The 21,834-nt window shown below is 39.8% G+C and overlaps 1 protein-coding gene across 2 annotated transcripts; it reads right to left on the bottom strand.

The window, feature by feature from the left end:
- Positions 1-4,376: 4,376 nt before the first annotated feature.
- On the bottom strand, positions 4,377-20,979 carry PSAT1 (phosphoserine aminotransferase 1). Of its 2 annotated transcripts, XM_059833641.1 has the most exons (9): positions 20,894-20,979; positions 18,522-18,582; positions 17,293-17,362; positions 16,019-16,224; positions 14,257-14,429; positions 13,025-13,194; positions 9,393-9,521; positions 6,704-6,841; positions 4,377-6,083 (listed from the first exon to the last, which is right to left on the bottom strand). In XM_059833641.1, exons 1-9 carry the CDS (start codon positions 20,951-20,953, stop codon positions 5,978-5,980), a joined length of 1,113 nt encoding a protein of 370 aa, XP_059689624.1. In that variant the 5' UTR covers positions 20,954-20,979; the 3' UTR covers positions 4,377-5,977. The 2 variants fall into 2 exon arrangements, with proteins under 2 accessions (XP_059689624.1, XP_059689625.1); XM_059833642.1 differs by lacking the exon at positions 6,704-6,841.
- Between the last annotated feature and the right edge of the window lie 855 nt (positions 20,980-21,834).

Genomic DNA, 21,834 nt, shown 5'->3' with positions numbered 1-21,834 from the left:
CTGTCACTACAGGTCCCCATAAAAAGTCTCTCTTCATCTTTCTTATAAGCCCCCTTTATATACTGAAAGGCCGCAATAAGGGCTCCCCAGAGCCTTCTCTTCTCCAGGCTGAACAACCCCAACTCTCTCAGCCTTTCTTCATAGGAGAGGTGTTCCAGCCCTCTGATCATTTTTGTGGCCCTCCTCTGGACCCACTCCAGCAAGTCCATGTCTGTCTTGTGCTGCAGACCCCAGAGCTGGATGCAGTACTCCAGGTGGGGTCTCACCAGAGCCTCGTTTCATACGCAACCAACACAGAGATTTTTTTTTTGGTCAGAGTTTAACATCTTGAAAGCAATATCCATGGGAGAACTCTAGAACTATTTCCGTATTGGATAATTAAGTCACATTTTAGTGTACATGTAAAATCATAGGAAACAACATGATCAGAAGACAAATTAAAATGTCACAAAAACAAGGGTACCCAATATTCACCTCTACATGGTATCTTTTAAAACAAAGGATCTGTGGCTGATTTCTGGGATGCATTGCCTCACGTGTGTAGAAAATAGGGGTTTTTTAATTCAGGTGTGGTTCAGAGTATCTATCAACCAGTAGTGACAGATCAAAGCAAACAGAACTTGGCAGAGAGCTAGTGTCAGAATCCCAGATATGTGGCTGCCTTCTCTGTCCCAAATGTGGTAGGGATAGAATTAGTATTCTGGCTTATTGTACACACATAAATTTGTGCATTTTGCATGAAAAGGCTAGAGGTTTGCTGGTAATACAGTGGATTATTTTTCACTTACTGAAATATACACTCAACAGCCAGTTAAAGATTCTGGCTAGTGCTGTCAAACAAGCAATTTCCTTTCAAAGTAATGCTGTAATTAAAACCAGTGCTAAAGGGCATTCGGAACACAATGGGACTGCTTCTCCGACTGTAACAGAGATGTAAAGTAGTAATTGAACGGAGAATTTTGTTCCTCTGCAGTTATCGTTACAATATGGATCAAGTAAATTACACATTGGGGGTACATTGTGTGGCTGTGCATGCAAAGTGAGAGTTCTACCCTCACATTTAACTGACATACATATGTGCGTTCTGCCATGCTTCCCAGTCTGGCCACATTTTTGCTACATCCCTTATGGTGACATTAGCAGTAATAGAGCCACAAAACAAGCAGTACCCCTCCTGCATGAGGAGGGCAGGGAAGCAAGGCAGAGGGCTGCATCTTAAAGTGATTCTGACTCGTACACCAATAGGTAAAACAGCTACTCCAAAATAAAAACTTTATCTTGTATTACCCTCTTAGTATTTTTCTTCTGTTTCTATTCCTCTCCTTTAGTTTTACACAACTTAATTCCAAAGCCTTGCAATATATCCTCCTCGTGAATAACCAGCTGTCACCCAGCATTTACCTTGCACATACTTCACCACTAACATGGCCCAGTGCTTCCTACAGAAGTCGCAGAGCACACAGCTCTGCTATCACCCTTTCTCTTGCCACACCATAGGACCCCTCACACCACCAGAGCAATGTCCTGTCTTACCTCAAACTACTTCACATCACCAGCCAGGTTTAGGGAATTGAAGTCAAGCTTCCATGCCATACCAAGGAGGAGTCCTTCTTGGACTTCTTTCAGTCCTGATAGAGGGACCAGACCTAACACACAACTCAAGAGTACTGGGACATCAGGTGAAGCACAATCACATCTGAGCCAAGCATTAACACCTGCCTAGTGCTAAGGCAGGAGGTCTGTTTTCACAATAAAAATGTGTCCAAAAGCAGCATGATTGGGGCTGCCCTGGCAGGGAAAAAAAAGCTATGAGCCACTGTGACCCTACACTGGCAGAGCAATGCCAGCCCAGAACTAAGTTTTCCAGCTTTTATAACTCTTTAGTTCCAGTTTGCCCAGCTACAAAACCTACCACCAGAGTTTGAAAGTTTCATGCAGTTTGTTTCAAGTCCAAAAACTATTGCTCACACTATGTAAAAATATTTATTCAGTTATACAGCAAGAAGTGTTTGTTACTACCATCTCTAGTTTTAGCAATACATCTCTCAAATGTCTTCAATTTATGTCATGGAACTAAAACAAAGAATCATACTCAGATTTGTTCATTATATTATAAATTCTAAGCAGTTTAATGGTAAGTTTTCTTATAACAGTTTAGCAAATTTCACCTTACAAAAAAGATATGAAGAAATCGTGTGAAATTAATCCATTTACTAAAAAACTCAATGTTTGCTTCTATTACGCATAGTGCAAAGGTAGGAAATTGAATTCAAATTTTCTGAGATTTCAGAAACTGTACAGCTTTTGTTTTTGTCACATCAAATACACAAGTATTCCTTAGCTACTTAAAAAAATAAATATATCTTCACAAGCTACCAGCTCTTCTACATATCTCCTTGCATCTCTTTGATCATGCTCCTCCAACCATTCAGTAATCCATCGGTAATTATAACTTCTTAGCTTCTTTAGCCTAAAAGGGACCAATTTAACACAGACTATCATGAATCCTGGTTTTAAATTATCAAGAGTCCAATTACCAACAGGAACAGGGATACCTCTTTCCAATTAAAGTGACTGATTTCATGTAAAACCTTGTAACATTTCACTTTTTAATTAGGTACATCCTTATCAAATATGAAGAGGTTCACCCTCATCTTATTTTCTATGCAGAGAATAAAATACAGCAAACATTAATCATATACCAATATAATGCAGACCTAATCATACTTTCAGCATTCATTGACAACTTCTAATCCATCAGTGTATGATGTCTTTTATTCCTGTTTCATTCCAAACATTTACTTCAAAGGCAAGAATAGGCTTAAACTTTTTACATCCAAACATCCCTGGGTACATCTAATAATATTAAGCTAGTTACAAGTTGAAAAGAAAAACAGGATTAAACAGAAAGAGGAAAAAATATGAAAATACAGAGTGTCAGCTGACACAGGGTCAGGACTGTTCACACTGCTGTCCATATGAATCATTCCTCTCCACTAGAATTACTAGTTAAATAAGGATATGGCAATCCAGACTTAATTCTTATTTAATTCTTTTGTGCCAGGCTTAGAGATGGTACCACAACTGCCATGGAAGACGTTATCATTGACAACTGACAGGAGTACCCTGGAACAGGGTACCTTCCTGATCTACAGTTGTTCTCACCTGGGGTAAAGCACTCCTCACTGTGCAGAGGTGGAACAGAGAGTGTGCACAATATCCTCAGCATCTTTTTCTTTTTAGGCCAGGCCTGGGAAAGACATTGGCCAGGGGCTTTTACACTACAAATGAAAGAATGCCAGCAACTGCTTTTGTGAAAACAAACACAAAAGCTAAGAGATGTAATAGAGACAACTCACTAGGAGAAGCACTGTTCATTGAGAAGAGCTCATCTTACAATTCCCTCTCTACATGCACAAACTCAGATGAGACCAGTATTTTACTTCTATTTTTCCAACACCTTCAAATGTCTCAGGAGTATTCCTATCACACCAAGAAAAGCCCTACTTCCAAAAAACTGCAATTATTAACCCAGCTGGTACATGTTGACATAAGGGAAACAGACCAGGACTCTCAGCAAGCCCTTGCTGAAATTCCTCCTACTGATGTGATGTGAGGGGAAGTGGGATTTCTGTCCACCATGGCTCAATATGCTGATTACATCTTTCAGGGATACAGCTTGGAAGGGTAGAACTGTTGCACGGATGAGTCTGAAACAAATCAAATAACTAATTTGTTCAGCACATACTCCAGTCTTCCCAGCATTCCTGTATCCCCCTCATGATATTCAGTCAATGCTAATGTATTCTGCATTTTGCTTTTACACGATTTTTTTTTTTACTGAGAAAGGCAAAAAGAGTATTTAATTGACAATATGTCAGGCACAATTCAGAAGCAGCAAAGAGGTTCCCTAGGGTCCCTGTTGGGTTCGTGAATCAGCTACATACAGCAGTGCAAGCTTTTTTGTAACCACACATAGAAGTGTGCCTGCTAAGGGGAATGTAAGGCTATTATAAAATACAAAGGTTTACTAACTTTTTGAAAGAGGGATAAGCCACAGCTACTGTTGAAAACAAGTACACAAGATTTGGAGGAAGTAGAGTTTTAGAAAGTTAAAAAGCTTAATAAGGAACCTGAATTAGATCTTCATGACTGACAGGGCAAAACAGGTTCTCAAAACCTTCTCATAGTAATACTCTTGTTTCCACACTAGTTGTAGGAAAGACTATTTTCAGTAAGAAATAAAACATAAGTGAGGGAAGCTTGCTTTTTAGGGAAAAGGATGATACTGGAATCTAAAATTCTAAACACACATAATGCATAACTTCTCATCCTTCTGAAAGTGACAAAAACAAAAGCTTCAGACACACTGGTACTTCACAGCATGCTGTGATTAAGTTTTATTTTCACAATTTTTTTTTCATTACTTTGAGTTACATTAAGCTGACAAAAACTCAAAACAGTAGTCATAAAATGATGACATCTCAGACAGGAATGTAACTCAACCCTCACACAAATCCACTGTCTTGCTGTGAGGGTTCCACCAAGAAAGGGACAGTCCATCACTATCATTATAAAGTTGTTACCACTGCACTGGTGTTACATAAAAAAATAAAATCAAAAAACCCCAGTTCTGCACCAAAGAGTTTACAGTCTGAAACCAGCTCCAGTAATGCTAAACACTATGATACCAGCAGATAGCTTCTACATGAGTTAAAACAGGAGGCTAGTGTCATTATATGGTCATTGGCAGTAAATACACACGCTGAGAAGGAAAAAGTAACTCAAGCAAGGGTACTATAACAGAAGATTTTCTGAAGATCTTTGCACAACCACAGTTCCTTCTCTAGCCCAGAGTATCAAAGTCTGGAATAAGCCAGAAGGATCAAGTGAGAAAGCTGGACCAAAAGCATGATGAGGTGTCAGGAAAAGGCAGAGAAGTCAAGACTTTATTTACTGCAGTTGGGCAAAGCCCCATGTACAAAAGGCTACAGAACTGAAACAATGAAAAGGCAGAGAAAATATTGGAGCAATTAGGGAGGGAAGACATTTAAGAAGTACCAGACAAGAAAGCCTGCTGCACTTTGGGCTAGGAAGTCAGTGCAGAGAAAGTCACAGATCCATCGAGTAGAATACAGCAATCCAGTTTGGCACAAGGTTAACAAATTAAAAACAAGTTTTTGGCAGGAGCAAATATGCACACTCCAAAATAAGAATATAAAATTAATAACCTAGAGATGTTTAATATACAAAAATGCATAGAGAAATAAACAACATCTTATAAATTGATTTAATTACAGACTCATGCATATTAGCTTTTAACCAGTAAATGATAATATGAAAAAAGGCCTAGTCTTACAGAGAATTTAACCACAGTGGGTATTGCTACATGGAACTGTTATGATAGTACTTCAAGCATGGGAGCAAGTCTGAAGGCAAAGTCCTCAAGTTCGGAACGCAGATGTTAACTCCTAAATACTGCTGGTGGTATACTGTTGGAATATATCTGATAAACCAACCAGGTGTCCTTAGAGAACACAACATTAGTTCTAGCTTCACCATGCAGTCACAAAGTATATGTAAAACATTACAGAAAGCTTACGACAAATTTTGCCTCCTGAAATTTACTGAAAACAAGACATTGCTGAAGAAGAAGTCATTTGTGACTAGAAGCAAAACACAGACTCAGATCCATAGCATCTTACAATGCTACTCATATTTTAACTACACATTAAGAATATTTTTTTTCAAATTTTGGAACCAATCGTGATTAGTCTGGGGCTCCTCACCTTCAGTGAAGCCAAGGCTGCCAAGTCATTGCAAGATTAGGCCTCAATCCCATGCAGTTAACTAAACTAGCTACAGGAACTAAAAGAAAATATAACTTGTGTGCTACAGCTGTGCAGTACCACCATAACTTTCAAACCCTTTAGCTTTTGTGTCATAGATGTGCAGCATGGCTGTAGCCCATATGCATTTATGACTTATGCGTCTGCATGAAGCTTCTCATGAAGTTTGCAAGTTTCTGAACATCTTCTACAGTCACCGCATTATATAAAGAGGCACGGATTCCTCCCACAGATCTAAATTGAAAAGGGGAGGGGAGAAAAAAATAGGTTTTGTAAATTCTAAGACACTAATAACATTCACAGACATTTAAACCTACCCCTACTTTAAAGGAATAAAATTCACATGTTGTATGAATGAGAAGCAGCATTTAATTCTTCAAGGCAAGCCTGCAATCTAGAGGAACTCCGTATTTATCAGTTATTTACAGCTCCAATACTGTAGCCTTGTGACATCAAGCAGCTGTCTTTTTAATCCCACAAACACCACTGAACATGGGAAGGAACTCTTGCAACCAGGTAGACAAGCCATGTAACAAAAGGCTTTATACAATGACAGAACCTGACCTCAAGAGTCACCTTCTTTGGCATTTGCCCAGAGCCAGATTCATCAAATTGAAGAAGAAAGCAGAATTAAGGAGAAAGCTCTCCGAGCACCTCCACACCTAAGCAGTAGCTGAGCCACCAGCAGTCTGATTACCATCTTTAGACTGCTACTCCTAAGTGATACCAAACCAGTATGAGGAACAGCTTGTGAGTGAGAAAGGCTGGTAAGTCAATGCACAATGCCTGCTGCTGTATCACTGTAGTAACAGTTTATTCTGCACAGGGAAGGGATTCATCTGGCTAATACTTACCGATGCCCTTTCAGAGATAACATGTTAAGTTCCACAGCTTTCTCAAGAAATTTCTTTTCCAGCGCTTCATCACCCTTGATACTGCCAATACGGAAAGGGACATTCATTCTGCTTCGGTTCTTTTTCTCCACTGGACATCTAGAAAAGTTGGAGAATGTAATGATTAATTCATTTTGTGCTAAATTTACATTTTCAGCTATATACAATTTCAGAAACTGAATAATTGCATCTGTTTAGCACCAAAGTCATTCCTCCATAATTGAAAAGTTCATTACTTTCTGTGAAAGAAAGCAACCTTCCTTTTTTAACCAAGAATAATAACAGAAACAGTAAGTGAAATGCTTATTAACCCTTCCTGACATACTCAAAATTGCCTCAGAGGGATGCACAGAAGGCTTGTAAACAGACCTAACTTAAAAAAACATAATAAAAACCACCACCCCACCCACCACAGTCTCAGTTTCATTCCCCAGGGTAAGTGAGGTTAGTTACAGTGAACTTAAAGAGAAGAAAGTGTTTAAGATTTAATCTTCAAAGGCTGACACACTTATTTTTACACAGCTAGTCACATGTGCTACCAGAATTGAGCTTGACTCAGCTAAACAGAGCTAAGGAAGTACAAGAACATAGCATAAGGAAATTTCCATGGACATTAGAGACTTCTGTTAGTGGTTTCAGTCCACCTTCTGCATTAGTATTATTCAGAATCATGAACGTCTCAGGTAGGTAAGTGGTATTTCTAGAACAGATCTTGCATTGCATAGATGGCCACAACACACATGAAGTGCATCACGGCTCTAATCTCTTAAAATCCCCTTAAATCTAAAGTAGAAAATTCAAGATACATTTCAAGCAAAATTCCTCTTCAATTATTTTGTGAAGGTAAGAACAGGGGGGAAAAAAGATTTAAAATTTTTTAGTGCTTTAGTTGCAAAGGAGATATGAGGCCTCCAGATATATTCTTTCCTATGGCTGTGAAGTAGATTCTTGCAGGGACTCATTAGGAATAAGTTTTCTCACAAACTGCATGTAAATTTCATACCTATTACTATTCTATTTGACAAAGAACGGGTATCATTCTTTTTTAGTTCCTCCCTTGTTCCTTTGTACAGGTGTGTCCATTATGAAGGGAAAAAAGATCAATCATAATATCTGCCTATGCATAGTTTCTGCTTCAGATGCAACCAGGAAAACACTCTTTGAAAAGGCCTATACTTGTAAGCATGCCCATATTTGAATAACTGTAGCTACACTATAGTTTTTAGAAGATCCAGTTGCTATTAGGCAATCCAATGTAACTCAGTTAGTGCACAGACTTTGGAAAGCAAACTCCAAATAACGCACAGCACTTTGTGGAAGAAAGTCTGCATTCACTAAATGGCTTGTCATACTGCTTACCCAGTGAACCATGTCACAGATTAGGTAGCACCTTTAAGCTAGGAAGGCAGCTTCACATAAGTCTTCGTTTTAGTCATAGATACAACAAAAAATCCACAGTTGTAACTGTATTGCTTAGTAAGACATGTACAGCTCAATTAGTGAGGCTTGCTTTGCCTTTCTAATTGACTATTTACCATCCCATCTGCATTGCATTTCCCACTCACAGCCTTACAGACCAGCTTGCCAGAAACAGATTTCTATTTGTCACAAAATGTTTTTTCAAGGCTTCATTTGCTTACCAAGGTTTATGAAAAACCCTCAGGATTTCAGTAGAGTAGGATCACAATACTGATCATGACAATGCTAACAGCAAAGCTGTTCTCATTAACTAAATGGATAAGCAGGATGTATTAAATATTATGCTGAAACTATATCCCCACCAATTAAGGTTGCAGCCAGCTTTAATTTAAAATCTAAATTTAATTTACACTATCCTAACTTTGACTTGTAATTTAATTAGGTCCCAAAACTGTTGATTTTACACTGAAGGTGAAGGAAAATATTTTGCAGTTTCATAGTCAATTACTAGTTTTTGAGCTTGGAGAATATTACAATTATTCTGAACTATACAAAACTTGGGTCCTGTGAGCTCAAAAATACCTTGCAACAATATGTAAAAATCATAAGGTTAAATATGCTTTGGAAAATCATCATAAATAACTGAAGAAAATAAAGTGTATGTAAAGAAAATGTATTACATTTTGACTACATCTAGGTCTTATCTTCCTTTCCATTTCAGAAAGTGTTTCAGAACTTTGCACAATTAGCTAATAAAAATACTCTGCTTGACAGAGAAAATGCAGAGTCTTTGACTACTAAAAGAGATGGTAGGAAGCATATGATGCAAAAGCGGTCTCTACAACTTCTTACAAACCACTTCCTCTGTTTTGGCCTGTATTTCCCCAAGAGACTCAGTAAGCATACAAACCAGAGTCTTGCATATCTGGTTTTTTGTATACTCTTCTCCTAGGCTCCTGCCTTTTATCAGGTTTAGAACATATGTTATTAATATGCTCCACAACTGATATATACAGGATAACTTGAAATAACTATCCAAGGATGAGTCTCATTGCAGTAGGAAGTAATCAAGTGAAGGGTTTGCACAAGTAATTCCTGTAGGACTCCTTAAAATGTCTGTATACTGAAAAGGTAACTTTAAAAATATGCTGCAGTCAGACTCTCAAAAGTTATGAATATGTTCAGCTCTGCAACAAATATTGAAACCAAGGGGAAGAGCACAGCAACTTACACATAGAATCCATTAGATTTGTCTATGATATCATAAATCATTCGGGATTTGATTAAACTAAGTTTATCCATAGCTGCAGCTCCACCATTATTCTTTATCCATTCCAGTACCAATCCCATGATATAAATACTGCAAGAAGAAAGAACATTTTTCAGTCAGATTATCTAAAAAAACAGAAAAAATACTAGTCCTGTTTAATAATTCACAAAATGTTTCAGCAACAAAATGTTATGTTTGGTTTTAGAGTGCTTAAGATTAAAAACTCAGAATCTAGACTGTTTTGCAAATTATGACAATTCTAAACAGGCAATGTTTTTTGGACACAGATGAAGTATCCTGAAATTCAAACGTTACACAAATCTGTTGGACCAAACTTAATCCTTTGTACCACAGAAGGACAAGTCCTGCAAGTTTCCTGCAGCCCTGCAGGGTTCCCAAGGATGTCCCCAGACATGCTGCAAAGATTGCCGGTTCATTGACCACACAACTGCCTGTCAAGTCCTAGAAAGAGCCGGAGTTAGCGCAAAAGTTAGTGGCATCCACCCTGTGCAACTACTTTAGCAAACACGCAGGGGTGAATCTCAAATGTATGTACATTAATAATGCCAGAAATCTAATCCCACTTCTCACAAATGTTAAATAAAAACTATAATCCCATTTCTGTCTAAAAAGACCTTTTTCTAATGTGAACAGTGAAGTTTGGCAAAACAAATAATGATGTATTACACTTAATTATTCATTACCATTCAAGTTCTAAGTAGAGACCTGGAAGCCTACTGGCATCACATGGCTTGGGACCAAGTATTTCAATGCTAGTTACTAAGTGCAACATAAAAAAAATCCCCCAGGCCTTTTGCCTTTGTGCTTTTGCCACAAAACTCAGCTTGTTCAAGTTCAGGCATTTCCCACGACTACAAAACTTTACATAATAAACGGTTCACAAGTTTTTATGGCATATTTCCAAGAAGTTTGCTTTTATTAATCCCTTCATTACAAATTCCAAGGGAATGCTCAGAGCACGTTACCCTACAAGTTTCCCTAACACAAATCTAGCAGGAGGCTAGTTTAAACTTTGCTACTTTCAATTTCTCAGGGGATGCCGGCAAAATAACCAAGGGTACAGTTTGCCTTTCATACAAAGCACCTTACAGCTTTGAGAGCACGATCTTGCCACATTTATGACAGCACGCTGTCAACCACCCCAGTGTAAAGGATTTAAGGGAAGTATAGCCTAGGTCGTTGTCAAATATACAGGGCCACATTCAACTCTTGCCCTCACTTCCTTGAGCGGAACTTCTTGGGCAAGCAAGGTTTAAAGAAGTTGGCCTTAGAGTCATCCACAAAACCCAGCCAGCTGAAATCTTTTATCCTTTTTCCATGTCAGTCAAAATAATGTTTCTGGAGCAATTTTAAATGCAAAATAAACCCTCGGAGCTTGGAAATGAGATCTTTATAGCAAATTCATTGTTAATTTTAGCAAAGCAGATTAGGGTCGAAAAGTCAAGCTCTGTAGTGCCAAGAGGTTAAAGCCATTAGCATCACCTTAATTCAATTTAGCATCCTGCTGAAGTAGCTTTTGCAAATTCAGTTAATATTTCCTGCCTGTTTGCCAGCAAACCATTAGAGAGTGCAAGGAAAAGAGCAGAGAAAAAGAGAACTAAGGAGCTTTGCCAGTTCCTTACAAGAACTGGAACAGGCATTTAGAGCCAAGCCAAACAGATGTGCACCCTGCCAACATTTCAGTCTGTGTTACTTTCTGGATTCTGGAGTGTACTCCAATGTGGGTCTGTAGCATGAAGTGAAATCTGGCAAGACAGTGATCAGAAAGACAGTTAGTTCAACTTTATTTTTTGCTCCCCCATTACCCTGTTAATGTTACTGACAGATACTGAGTTACAGCTAAAGCAGCACCTTCTTTTCAGAAGTTCTTTGCAGTTGCTAAAATAAAGCTGCAGAATTTAATTTTTTTTTTGCTTTCAAACCAGAGGAACAACACTGTGTTCAATGCTGAGATTAAGTAGAACTTTGGTTTTTCAAATGGAAATAGCTTTGTACTTGGAAAACATGAATGGCTGGATTTAAAATCTGACATGTGCAAGTACACTGTGTCCAAAGCAGTATGTGTGACTTGGCAGTCAGGAAAATAATCAGTTGTGAAATAGAGGCTTTATCAATCACTGGGAAAAGAGACACACATACTGCTCATGTTACAAAGCTACATTCAGAAAGAAGACAAAAATCTGGAAACAATGTAAGGTTAACTCTTGTCTTAGACACCAGCCCTAAGGATATTTGGTGTACTCAGCCATTAGGGCTGACAGGCTGACAGCAAGAGTACACCATTACAGTACAACATACTCTACAGTATGCATACTCTCTGGGAAAACTAGTTGTGCATTGTAAAGTCTGGAATAAATATATGCTCACAAAATTTACTGTTCTTTCGATAAATGAAGATAACTGCCTCTACATCATTGCAATAGTACACCCCATAGTGAGAATCGGCAGATTCAGAGATACAATTAGTATCACTTAAATTTCTACTGACTTTAAGCAAGCATTAAGGTAGGCTTTATATGCAGGAATCACTGTACTTTATGCCTACACAATGCATTTGATTTCTGTTGGACATCATTAGGCAACTTAAGTTTGCAGACTCTGGCATGTAAAAAAAATACAAGAGCCAAGATTAAACATCAACAATATAAGATTGCATTATCAAATTATCTGAATCAAAAGGAAATCTTACCTTTAAAAGTAGAAATCATTCTTTTCAAAGTAAGTAAAAAAAATTCTGAGAAAAAAGGATACCTGGTTTGAAGATTTTCTTTAAAATCATTTTAGTGGACATTGGTATAAAAATGCTCCAGATTAAGAATGGGTATGTACTACTGGCTCAACACCTAAATATTCCAGTAGCAAAGCATCATTTCGCTAGCTACCAGAAGCTAGGAGTTAGTAATTTTAAAAGAGCAAGCTGTAGTCTGTTCTGCTTCTTGCATACATGAAATCACCAGGTACATAGCAATTTTATGATCTTGATTGCTAGCAATGATTATGAAGCTAGACAAATGTTATTTTTGGATGCCAAGTCAAATACTGAAGCAGTACTTAAAAGAAATATGGAAAGTTGTACTAGAGAATAAAGAAAAGCAATGACTAAAACGCCTTTTTAAAAAAATTATTTTACAGGTATAGGGATCTGGAGGTTCAAATGCTGAGAACAACCTCAGGAAGAAGTTAAATCAAATCTGTAACGAGTGTTCCAGAAGCAAGGCTAAGTGCCAAATTACCTACTTGCAATGACAGAAGCATCACCACTGAATTGACTAGAGTTGTGTTCACATAAGTCAGAATTGGATCCTGAAACTTCTGCAATGGAATTATGACATATGATATTTACTTCTAAAAATACTATGCTCTTTATGGCTGAGTCCCACTAGGCAACATCAAAGCCTACTACACTCATGCGGCTGGACACTTCCCAGGTTTTCACAGGAATCATGTGAAACACTCCAACATATCAATGACTTGAAGGCAAATACTCAACTTCTGAAACTTCCCGATAAGAGCAGCAGATGGCAGTGCAGTAGCTTTCTGAATAAGAGATATTAAATAGCAGGGTAAGTTACCTGTAGCATGGTGGAGTGTTATACAAAGAGCCATTCATTGCTTGTGTTTTGTAATCCAGTACTACGGGGCATTCTTTCAGTGCAAATCCCAGCAAGTCCTCACGTACTATTACAACAGTAACTCCAGCACAGCCAACATTCTTCTGAGCACCAGCAAAAATCACGCCAAACTTCAGAAAGAAGAAAAGAAGCACTTGCTACATGCATTCACGAACAGATCTTATAACCTATTAATACACCAGTGTCATTATACAACAGGCATGCAACTCAGCTGAACAGCTTGGAGAACATGTTGAAAATGAGCAAGTTGTAGGTCAAAGAAGAGTTAAGAGAACTTCTGATTTCAAAGTGCACTTACAGCTACAGCTGTTATCCCACTATCAGAACTGTGTATCTTCATTCAGCTGAGGAAGATCATCACAACAAATTTCCAAAAAATTTGCTAAACATTTATTTAGTAGCCACAAATAATTCTCAAGGCAGCCTGTCCCCGTTTCACACTACTCCAAGAAAAACTATTAAAAATAAATTCAAACATAAATCACAGTAATTTCAGCTAATCTGGTATTTCAGAACAAGCATTGTATAATCCACCTGTTCAAAGAGGCAGATCAAGAAAGGCCAAAATGAATGCACTAACAATTGCCCCTTTTTGCTACACAAAGATAAGAAAGGTCAAACATGCTACTTTACTACCCAGTAACACTTCCCATTCGTAACACACTTCACAAACATAAGCAAGAACTATGTTCTGCCTCTGTATTATCCATGAAACAGACACAGTAACTGTGAGGCACAGGAAGCTTTAGCAGTTTAAAAGGTGTTACAGATTTTCCATGCAAGAGGCAGGATCAAAAATTATGATTCACAGTACCCTGCTATAGCCATACACACTATCTACAGACTAAGTATGATTCAGAAGATATCTTTTTCAGCTACAGCATCAGTGAAGACCACACAGCAGACAAATAATCTTGGACAGATATTAACATGAACAATTTCAACATAGTTCTATATGCTTGTACTGAAAAAAAAAGGACAACAGATAGACATTGAAATCTCAAACTTCAAATTTCAACATTTGTATCCACTGTCAGATACCCAATTAGCAAAATATTATTTCCTTAATTTCACTGCTCAGCATCTCTGGCCATCCAGACATTTCAAAGTGCCCCATTATATACATTCAAGTTTGAAAATGCTTTGTGTAGCCATGGTGTCCAATACTGTACCTTGGAAACATCCACAGGTCTGGACAGGAAGTTTGATGACATATCACAAACCAAGACTGCACCTTTGACATCAGGTACAAAGTCAAACTCCACACCATGAACAGTCTCATTAGCACAGTAATACACATAAGATGCATCTGGATTAAGATTCCAAGTGCTTGGGTCAGGAATGTCTGAGACAGACAAAAAAGAAAACCAAAGGTCACTGGAGACAAGTAATTTTCCTGGCATGCAATTTTACTTGAAGATGGGACTTCAGTGCAAACCCAGAATGATTTTGCACTATAAAGTATTACTTATCTTGTTACCAGGAAGATATAATTTATCTGCAAAGGAAATACACTAGCGCACTCCCACAATTCAGTGATGAGCCACCATTAAGCTGGCAAACACCCTTCTGGTTTTCAGCCCTTATTCCTCAAGGGTTTGCAATCCCAGACTACAAACTACTGCCCCAGGGGCCCAAAACAGCATTTCAGAGGAATTCAGGCACTGGGTCCAAGAATCCTCCTGATGCCTTTGGAACCACTGAAACATCCAAATTCTCACTGGCAAAGTTCTCCAAAGCTGTGTTTCTGTGCATTCCCCTGAAGCATTTCAGTCTTGGACAAGCCAAACACAAGTTTACCTACCTACCTCCCATTTAAGCTTTGCAACTGATTTACAAAACTAAGATTTCCTCTGTCAACAGGCAATATAGAGGCATGCCCTGACAGCACAGAACAGGTCTTGCACAGAACAAATGGTTGCTCTTCCTTTCGTCTCTCCTCCAAAACATGAGGGGGAAGCAGTGCTGCTATTGCCTCCACCATCATTTACTGCCTCTCCCCTATCTACAGCTGCCAAATGGTGAATACGCTCCCCTAGACTGGGAAGTTTTAGGTTCAACTCCTTGATGTGCCTCAGAGGATATAAACCCATCTTCCAAGTTAGTGTATTAACTGGTGATTAGGGCACTAACTCGTATGGGGATATTCTTTGTCTTTCCTGTTGCCACTCTTCTCAGTATAAATGCTATAAATTTGGACCAAAGGGAATAAAAGTAAGCATGACTAGCAGTACTAGAAACCAGAACTCAGCTGTCCCTGCTCCAATAATTATTTATCCAGTGACAAATTATACACTTAAAATGTTCTTGAAACAGACTCTCTCACAGTTAACCTTTTTCTTCCTTCTACACTGTGGTCATACAGATTATGTCATGTCCAGTAACAAGCTTCAAGAGAAGGAGTTGAAAATGCCTCTTCTATTCCAGAGCCAACCGCCTGTTATGATACATAGGTGAGGAACACTTGAAAGAAGGCAACAGAATGCAGGTCTCCCATCTCCTGGGCCAACAAGGTTAAGATCCCAGACATGCTTCTAAATTCCAGAGCAAATGTCATTAAGTGTACCTGAAACTGAAATACCTCGCAATATCCCTGAAAATAGCTTAAGAACTCAGTTCAATAACAAAAAAAGAAAAAGAAAAAAATTCAGTCAGCCCAGACCATTTCCCTACTGATATGCATTTGTTTCTTGCCACTTATTTTCCAGAATCTGCTCAGCCTAGTTTCGCAATTCTTTTCTGGTGCAGACCATTAAGCCATCTAACAGGTCTCCCAGTGACGAACATGGAGAGATGTGGCAGGCCATCTTTTGAGTGCTGGGCAGTCAACTCTGTAACTAGTTAACATTCTATAACCCAGTAGCCAAGTTGGACCAATTTTTAGTGATTCAAAAAGCTAAGCATTCACACGGATGGATGTAATCATCAACTTACTTGTATAGGTTCCTAGTTTTGGATGAACGATATTCACTTTGGCATACTTCTCTGCTTCTTTAGCCGCTTTCGCTGACCAAGCTCCAGTAACCACATAATCTGCATGTCTTCCCTCCTTTAAACCGATAAGATTAAGTGGGACTGCACTGAATTGACCAGATCCACCTCCTTGGAGGAAAATAACTTTGTAGTTTTCTGGTATATTTCTGCATGCAAGAAACAACCATTTATATTATTCTCAGAAGACACAGGATGCATACTACTAATTATTATGCATTTAACAGCATCTAAAAACATCATTTTAGAAGACTCTTTGCCAAGAGGTTAGACCAAATCCCATTAATTTACCTCAGCACTGGTCTTCAGAAACAACTTAAGTATTAAGAGTAATGCTATACATTTTACTCATAGAAATCTGCTGAAAACAAGCTTTCCCCACCTTGGATAGCATTAAACAAATACACTCCTGAGTAGCTCTACTATCATAGTACAAACTTGAAAGATATTCCAGCAGAATTAATGGTCACTTGTAATTTTGTCTATTCACACCAAAGAGCTCACAGCAGAGTTTAGCTTTGAGAACCTTCACTTTGCAAGTGCAACTGCACACTAAATTGTACTTGCAGAGCAAGTCCATAAAAAGTTGTTCAAACAGTCACAAAAATTACTTGTTCAAATTAAAACCTCTGTCAATAATTCTGGCTGTGACTGAGATCTAAGCTTTTACATGAAATCACCATCATTTTTAACTACTGTGGGAACATTAATTCTAACACACAACATATTTATTTCAAACTTTTAAAAATGTGTCACACTACAAATAGGAAAAGGACTCCTGATCAGTGATTCTAAAATGCATCCATAGAGCTTATGTTAGCAAAATCAGACTGATGAGTAATGTACAGATCACCTCTATACCACTACAAAACCGATTTCTGTTTCCACTTAATTTCTTGAAGAAAGTTGCTGCCCTTCCTCAATTCTATGAAGGTGACAAAAATTAAAATTTCAGAAGAAAGTCAACTAATCAGTATATAGTAGACACATAAAAAGCATCTTAACCTAATAAAAGCCCTTTGTCACACTGAAATAAATCAGCATCAGACAAACAGAAGACCAATGACCTCTCCAAGATTATTACTCTATAAGACACAGTATCTAAACAAAAAACCCACAAAACCAGGTGCTTTCAAGGAAAAGTCTCCACATTTAGTCATTATTAGTGCAACTAGCACAAGCATAAAACAAAAATAAACAGGAAGTAATTCACTTACAGCAATTCACGCATGAGATTTTCAGCTGTATTTAAAATTTTAGTGAAATCTGAGGTCCGATGGCTCATTTCTTTGGTGGAAAGGAAAGAAGAAATAACATGAAACAAAATGGTAATACATGAATGCAATTTAAAAATTGTCTTAAGCTTTTTACACTACAGACCCAAAATGCCTGAAGGCTCCCATTCCCAGTTCCAATTCTTTTTTTTTTTGCTGAGCCTTCCTAAATACCCACACAAGACTTATACCTCCAGTCTTGTCCAGATCCAGGCAAATCCAGTCCATTCACGTTTGGCATCCACATGAACTTACTACCCCCAGGAACTGCTACATCTGAGTGAAAAAATATTCCCTAGAAAGGTGTAAGTTTTTCTCACTCTTAATGCTGTAGCAAATACAGAGTAAGGTACTGGGTTTGTTTTGTTCTTTTAGTTTTTAACACCACTTATTCACACAGTAACCCCAGTTAAACGTTAAAGAAACTTAATACTAACTCCATTTATTAAATCCATATTCTTTCTTCCATCTGTAAGAGTATCCAACTTAAACATAAATCCCAATCCTGCAGAGACTGCTGCACATTCTGCTTTTAGCAACCAAACAGTTTCACAGGACTAGTAAAACACTGACCACCTTCTTGCATAAAATTTTTGTGCAACCTGGGCTGAAAAGCCAGTCAGCTACCCATATGGCACAGAAGACACCTCCTCCTTATGACAGGACAGTATTGCCTTCCTAATGAGAAGGATGCTATACATCAAATTCATCTAAAGCATTTTGCCACATAGTATATAAATACTACATATGGTATCTATATACATATATACACACACACATATAGTACATGTATATCTGTATATAGTATGTGTATACATATATAGTATTTTATAGATATATAAAAAAATTTATATATTGCCTATACATACACACACAATACACACACATCCCTGCCCGAAGATCCAGAAGTACTAATGTTTTACATATGATTAGTTATCTTTTTTGTCTCTAGTCCTTTGGTTTGGATCACTAAACATCTGGCTAGGTATCATTTTATGGTCTTCAGATGAAAAGTAGAAAAGCAGGATGAAAAAGTATTCTCTGGACATATATCTTACCAGAAAAAGGTATTAGAAAAGAAAAGGAGCTAAAATACCAAGATCAAAAACTTTTATTAAACAATTTGGTTAAACATCAACATTCTGAAAAACACAGAATTTTTGAAGTCTTACCAAGAACACTGATACCGAGTCCTTTGTAGTCCACCAATTCTTTCTGTGCTTCTAATAATACCTAACAAAAGGAAAAAATCCACAAATAAATTAAAGGAATTTTCCGCCTTGTGGAGTCACTGATGCAACATGCTTATGCCAGCTGCTCCATATTGCAATAACCTGACACTTGTCAAGTGAGATTAACAGAAGTATAGTCACCAATGTAAGGTCGTTGTATCTAGTAGCTGAAGGCTTTCATAAGATAGCATAATTAAATCACAAGCTTGTTGTAGAGACCATGTTTTAAATTATTATTTCAATAGTTACATTTCCAGATTTCAGAATGATTTCTAGGAGTTGGATGAACTCCCAACCTTTTACAGAATGCTTAATGTTTGCATGTGTACTCTTCCTAATCAAGCATCTTAAATCCCGACCTCCACCCTGTGTTCTTTAACTTGACTTGTACAAATAGGACAACCAAGGTATTGAGGAAAACACAAAAAAAAAAAATCAGCCTGGAGAACTGGATACCTCAAACTGACCCAGCAGGGCAAGGCCTGGTTTCACAGAATGAAGTCCCACACTTTTTGAAGATGAGCCTTCTCTATGTTATTGAAAGTTAAGAAAGAAATGAAGCAAAACTGAGACAACTAAAAAACACAGGTCACTCCTAGGAGCCCTCACTAGGTAATCTGCTGCTTCAGCCTTCCATTTTTCTTTCTTCTCCCATAGCTCTCGCGTATCAGTGAAGTGGAATAAGATTGTAACCATTGGATCTGCAGCTTCCAAGTTCAGCAAATTCTTGTGTGACAGCAGAACATTCTTAGTTCCTCCTAAAGGAAGCAGGAGGAGAGAGAGCCCCAGTAGATAAGCCACCAAAACAAATGCTGTATGCATGCGCTCCAGGATCTGCCAAGAAACTACATGCTCTGGACAGTTGCAGGAACAAGAAACCTACCTTGCTGACATCGTATCTGCATGGCCTGTCAACTGTAACAGCTGGTCACCAAGAGGTCAATCAGAAACAACTGTGCTGCTTTTTATGTTAGAGATTGTGAAGTTTTAACCACCGTGTTTTATAGGCAAACTTATTCATGCCAGAGGAGGGGAAAAAAGTCAAAGGGAACGCACAAACTATTAGAAAGTGCTTGTTAAACTACCTGATCAAACCCAATGGTTAGTAGCATTCTTTATCTCACAACCTGCACATGCCTTACAATAGACATTTATGAGATGCCTTATAATAGCCATGAAGAGCTCTGTCCACCTTCTTGCTTCAGTGAGTCCAAGCGCTTTATGTGCAGCATCAGTCCATAATCAAAGTGAAACAACTGAGGTGATACAGCAGTCCATTTCAGAGTACTGCATTTTCAAGAAGGGAAAACAGATTAACAAGGAGTTCAGCTATGCTCTCCTCAAACCCTAAATCCAGGTCTCAGTACTCTCTGTTGGAGAGTTGGATACTGCAGCTGTTCTAACAAGAGCCCCTTTTGGAGCCAAGGGTTCAAGACAGAACAACAAATTTTTTTGCACATAATCTACAAAGTACGTTTCTGTGACAAGAGAGAAGGGGGAAAAAAAAAAAAGCTGCTGTACAGCAAATTTGTTTACCTAAAGAAAATTGTGAAAGAAATAACACATCAAATAATGTAGAAAACTTTGAAGGAAACTAAGAAGAGAACAAAAAATTTCCACAACACATAACTCTTAAGTTGAAAGTCAGATGCATACAATTTGGCAGAAACCGCCCCCTCTCCATATGTAACTGGATAATCTATGGCTGATGATGCAACTTTCCAGAGGGTTGAGTCTACACTATACTCATTATCATTTTTTAAATAAAGACTTCTCAGGGAATTACCATGTTATTTATCAGCTGACAAATAACACACCCAACATAGCTACCCTTGTGCATCTGAGGGCTTAATCTCCATGCCAAAACTGATACAGCCCTTGATGAACGACCATATGATCAGATTCAGAAAAAGCTCTGAGAGAGCAACCCTAAAACCACATTAGGGTTCGCTTCCAGAAACGAACTTGCCAAGGCATTTAATTGGGTGGGGAGAGGGAAAAGAAAGGAGGCTTCGTTGCTGTGTGGATAACTCTTTTTATTACTATTTACTGGGGCTTTCCCAGCCCTCGCTTTGCAGTCGGCGCCCACGGAAGCACCCAGGGAGCCGGGCTGGGAGGCAGACCGCGCCGCGACGCCCGGCGGGCAGCCGCCGCTGCCCCACCGCCTCAGCCCAGGCGAGAGCCCCCTCAGCGCGCAGGCAAAGCCCCCCGCCCCCGCCAGCACGGCTCCCCCCGCAGCGCCGGCAGGACGAGGACACCCACCCCCCCAGTGCCCCAGCCCGCCCTGGGAAGGGCCCCCGGCCCCTACTCACGGAGCGCGGCAGCTTTGCCGGCCCGGCCCCGAAGTTCGCCACCTGCCGCCCGCACTCCATGACGGCACCTCCGCTGCTGCTGTTGCTGCTGTTGCTGCTGCTGCTGCTGCTGCCTGCTCCCGCTCCTCCTCCTACTGCCGCTGCTGCTGCTGCCCACCAGCCGCGCCGGCGGCCCCCACCAGTATAAACCCTCCGCCGCCGGCCCGCCGATTGGCTCCTGTCACACACACCCAGGGGGCGGGGCTGCAGCCGGCCTGCCCCGCCCATTGGCCCCCCGGCAGCGCCCCGGCCGCCTATTGGCAGCGCGGCCACGAGGAGTCGGCGTGATCAGGCGGGCGGCGGGGCGGGGCGGAGCGCGGGGAGCGGCACGCGGGGCGTCGCCAGCGGTTTGCAGCGCCAGCGGATTGCAGCGCGCGAGGCGGTCCCGCCTCCGCGCGCGCGCGGCGCTGTCGCCTCCGCCGGCGGCATCCCCCTTCGCGAAACCGCGAGCGCGGCCTGGGCCGCGGCCGAGTGGCTTTTTTCACCCGAAGAAGACAAAAATGGTGGGTTCCGGGGAAGGACTCCAAGCGGCGAAAGGGGTTTAAGCGTGCCTTGCCTTTGGAAAACCTCGGGGAGCCTTGTCAAGGTTTCGCGGCGCGTCCACCCGTGAGTGGGTGGGTGGGTGGGTGGGTGAGAGGACGTCCTGCAGCAGCTCGGCTGTGGTTTTTCCCCGTGCAGTTGCTGCTGCAGCGCTGGGACGCTTGTCCCAAAAGCAATCCGCATGGAACACGTCAGAAATTGAAAATGGCAATCCATGGTTACAGTGAATGTCAGGTGGTATTTCATCTGGAAAGACGTGGTTGCACAGTACCCAGATGTTTCCATATTTCGTGTGAAATTCTTTCCTCGTAGAGGAGCGGGAGCCCTGACTTCTGTCACGGAAGAAGTATCTGCGTGTTGTG

The sequence above is a fragment of the Gavia stellata genome, chromosome Z (genome assembly GCF_030936135.1).
Source record: "Gavia stellata isolate bGavSte3 chromosome Z, bGavSte3.hap2, whole genome shotgun sequence".
Lineage (NCBI taxonomy): Eukaryota > Metazoa > Chordata > Aves > Gaviiformes > Gaviidae > Gavia > Gavia stellata.
This window is presented reverse-complemented; position numbering and strand designations above follow the sequence as displayed.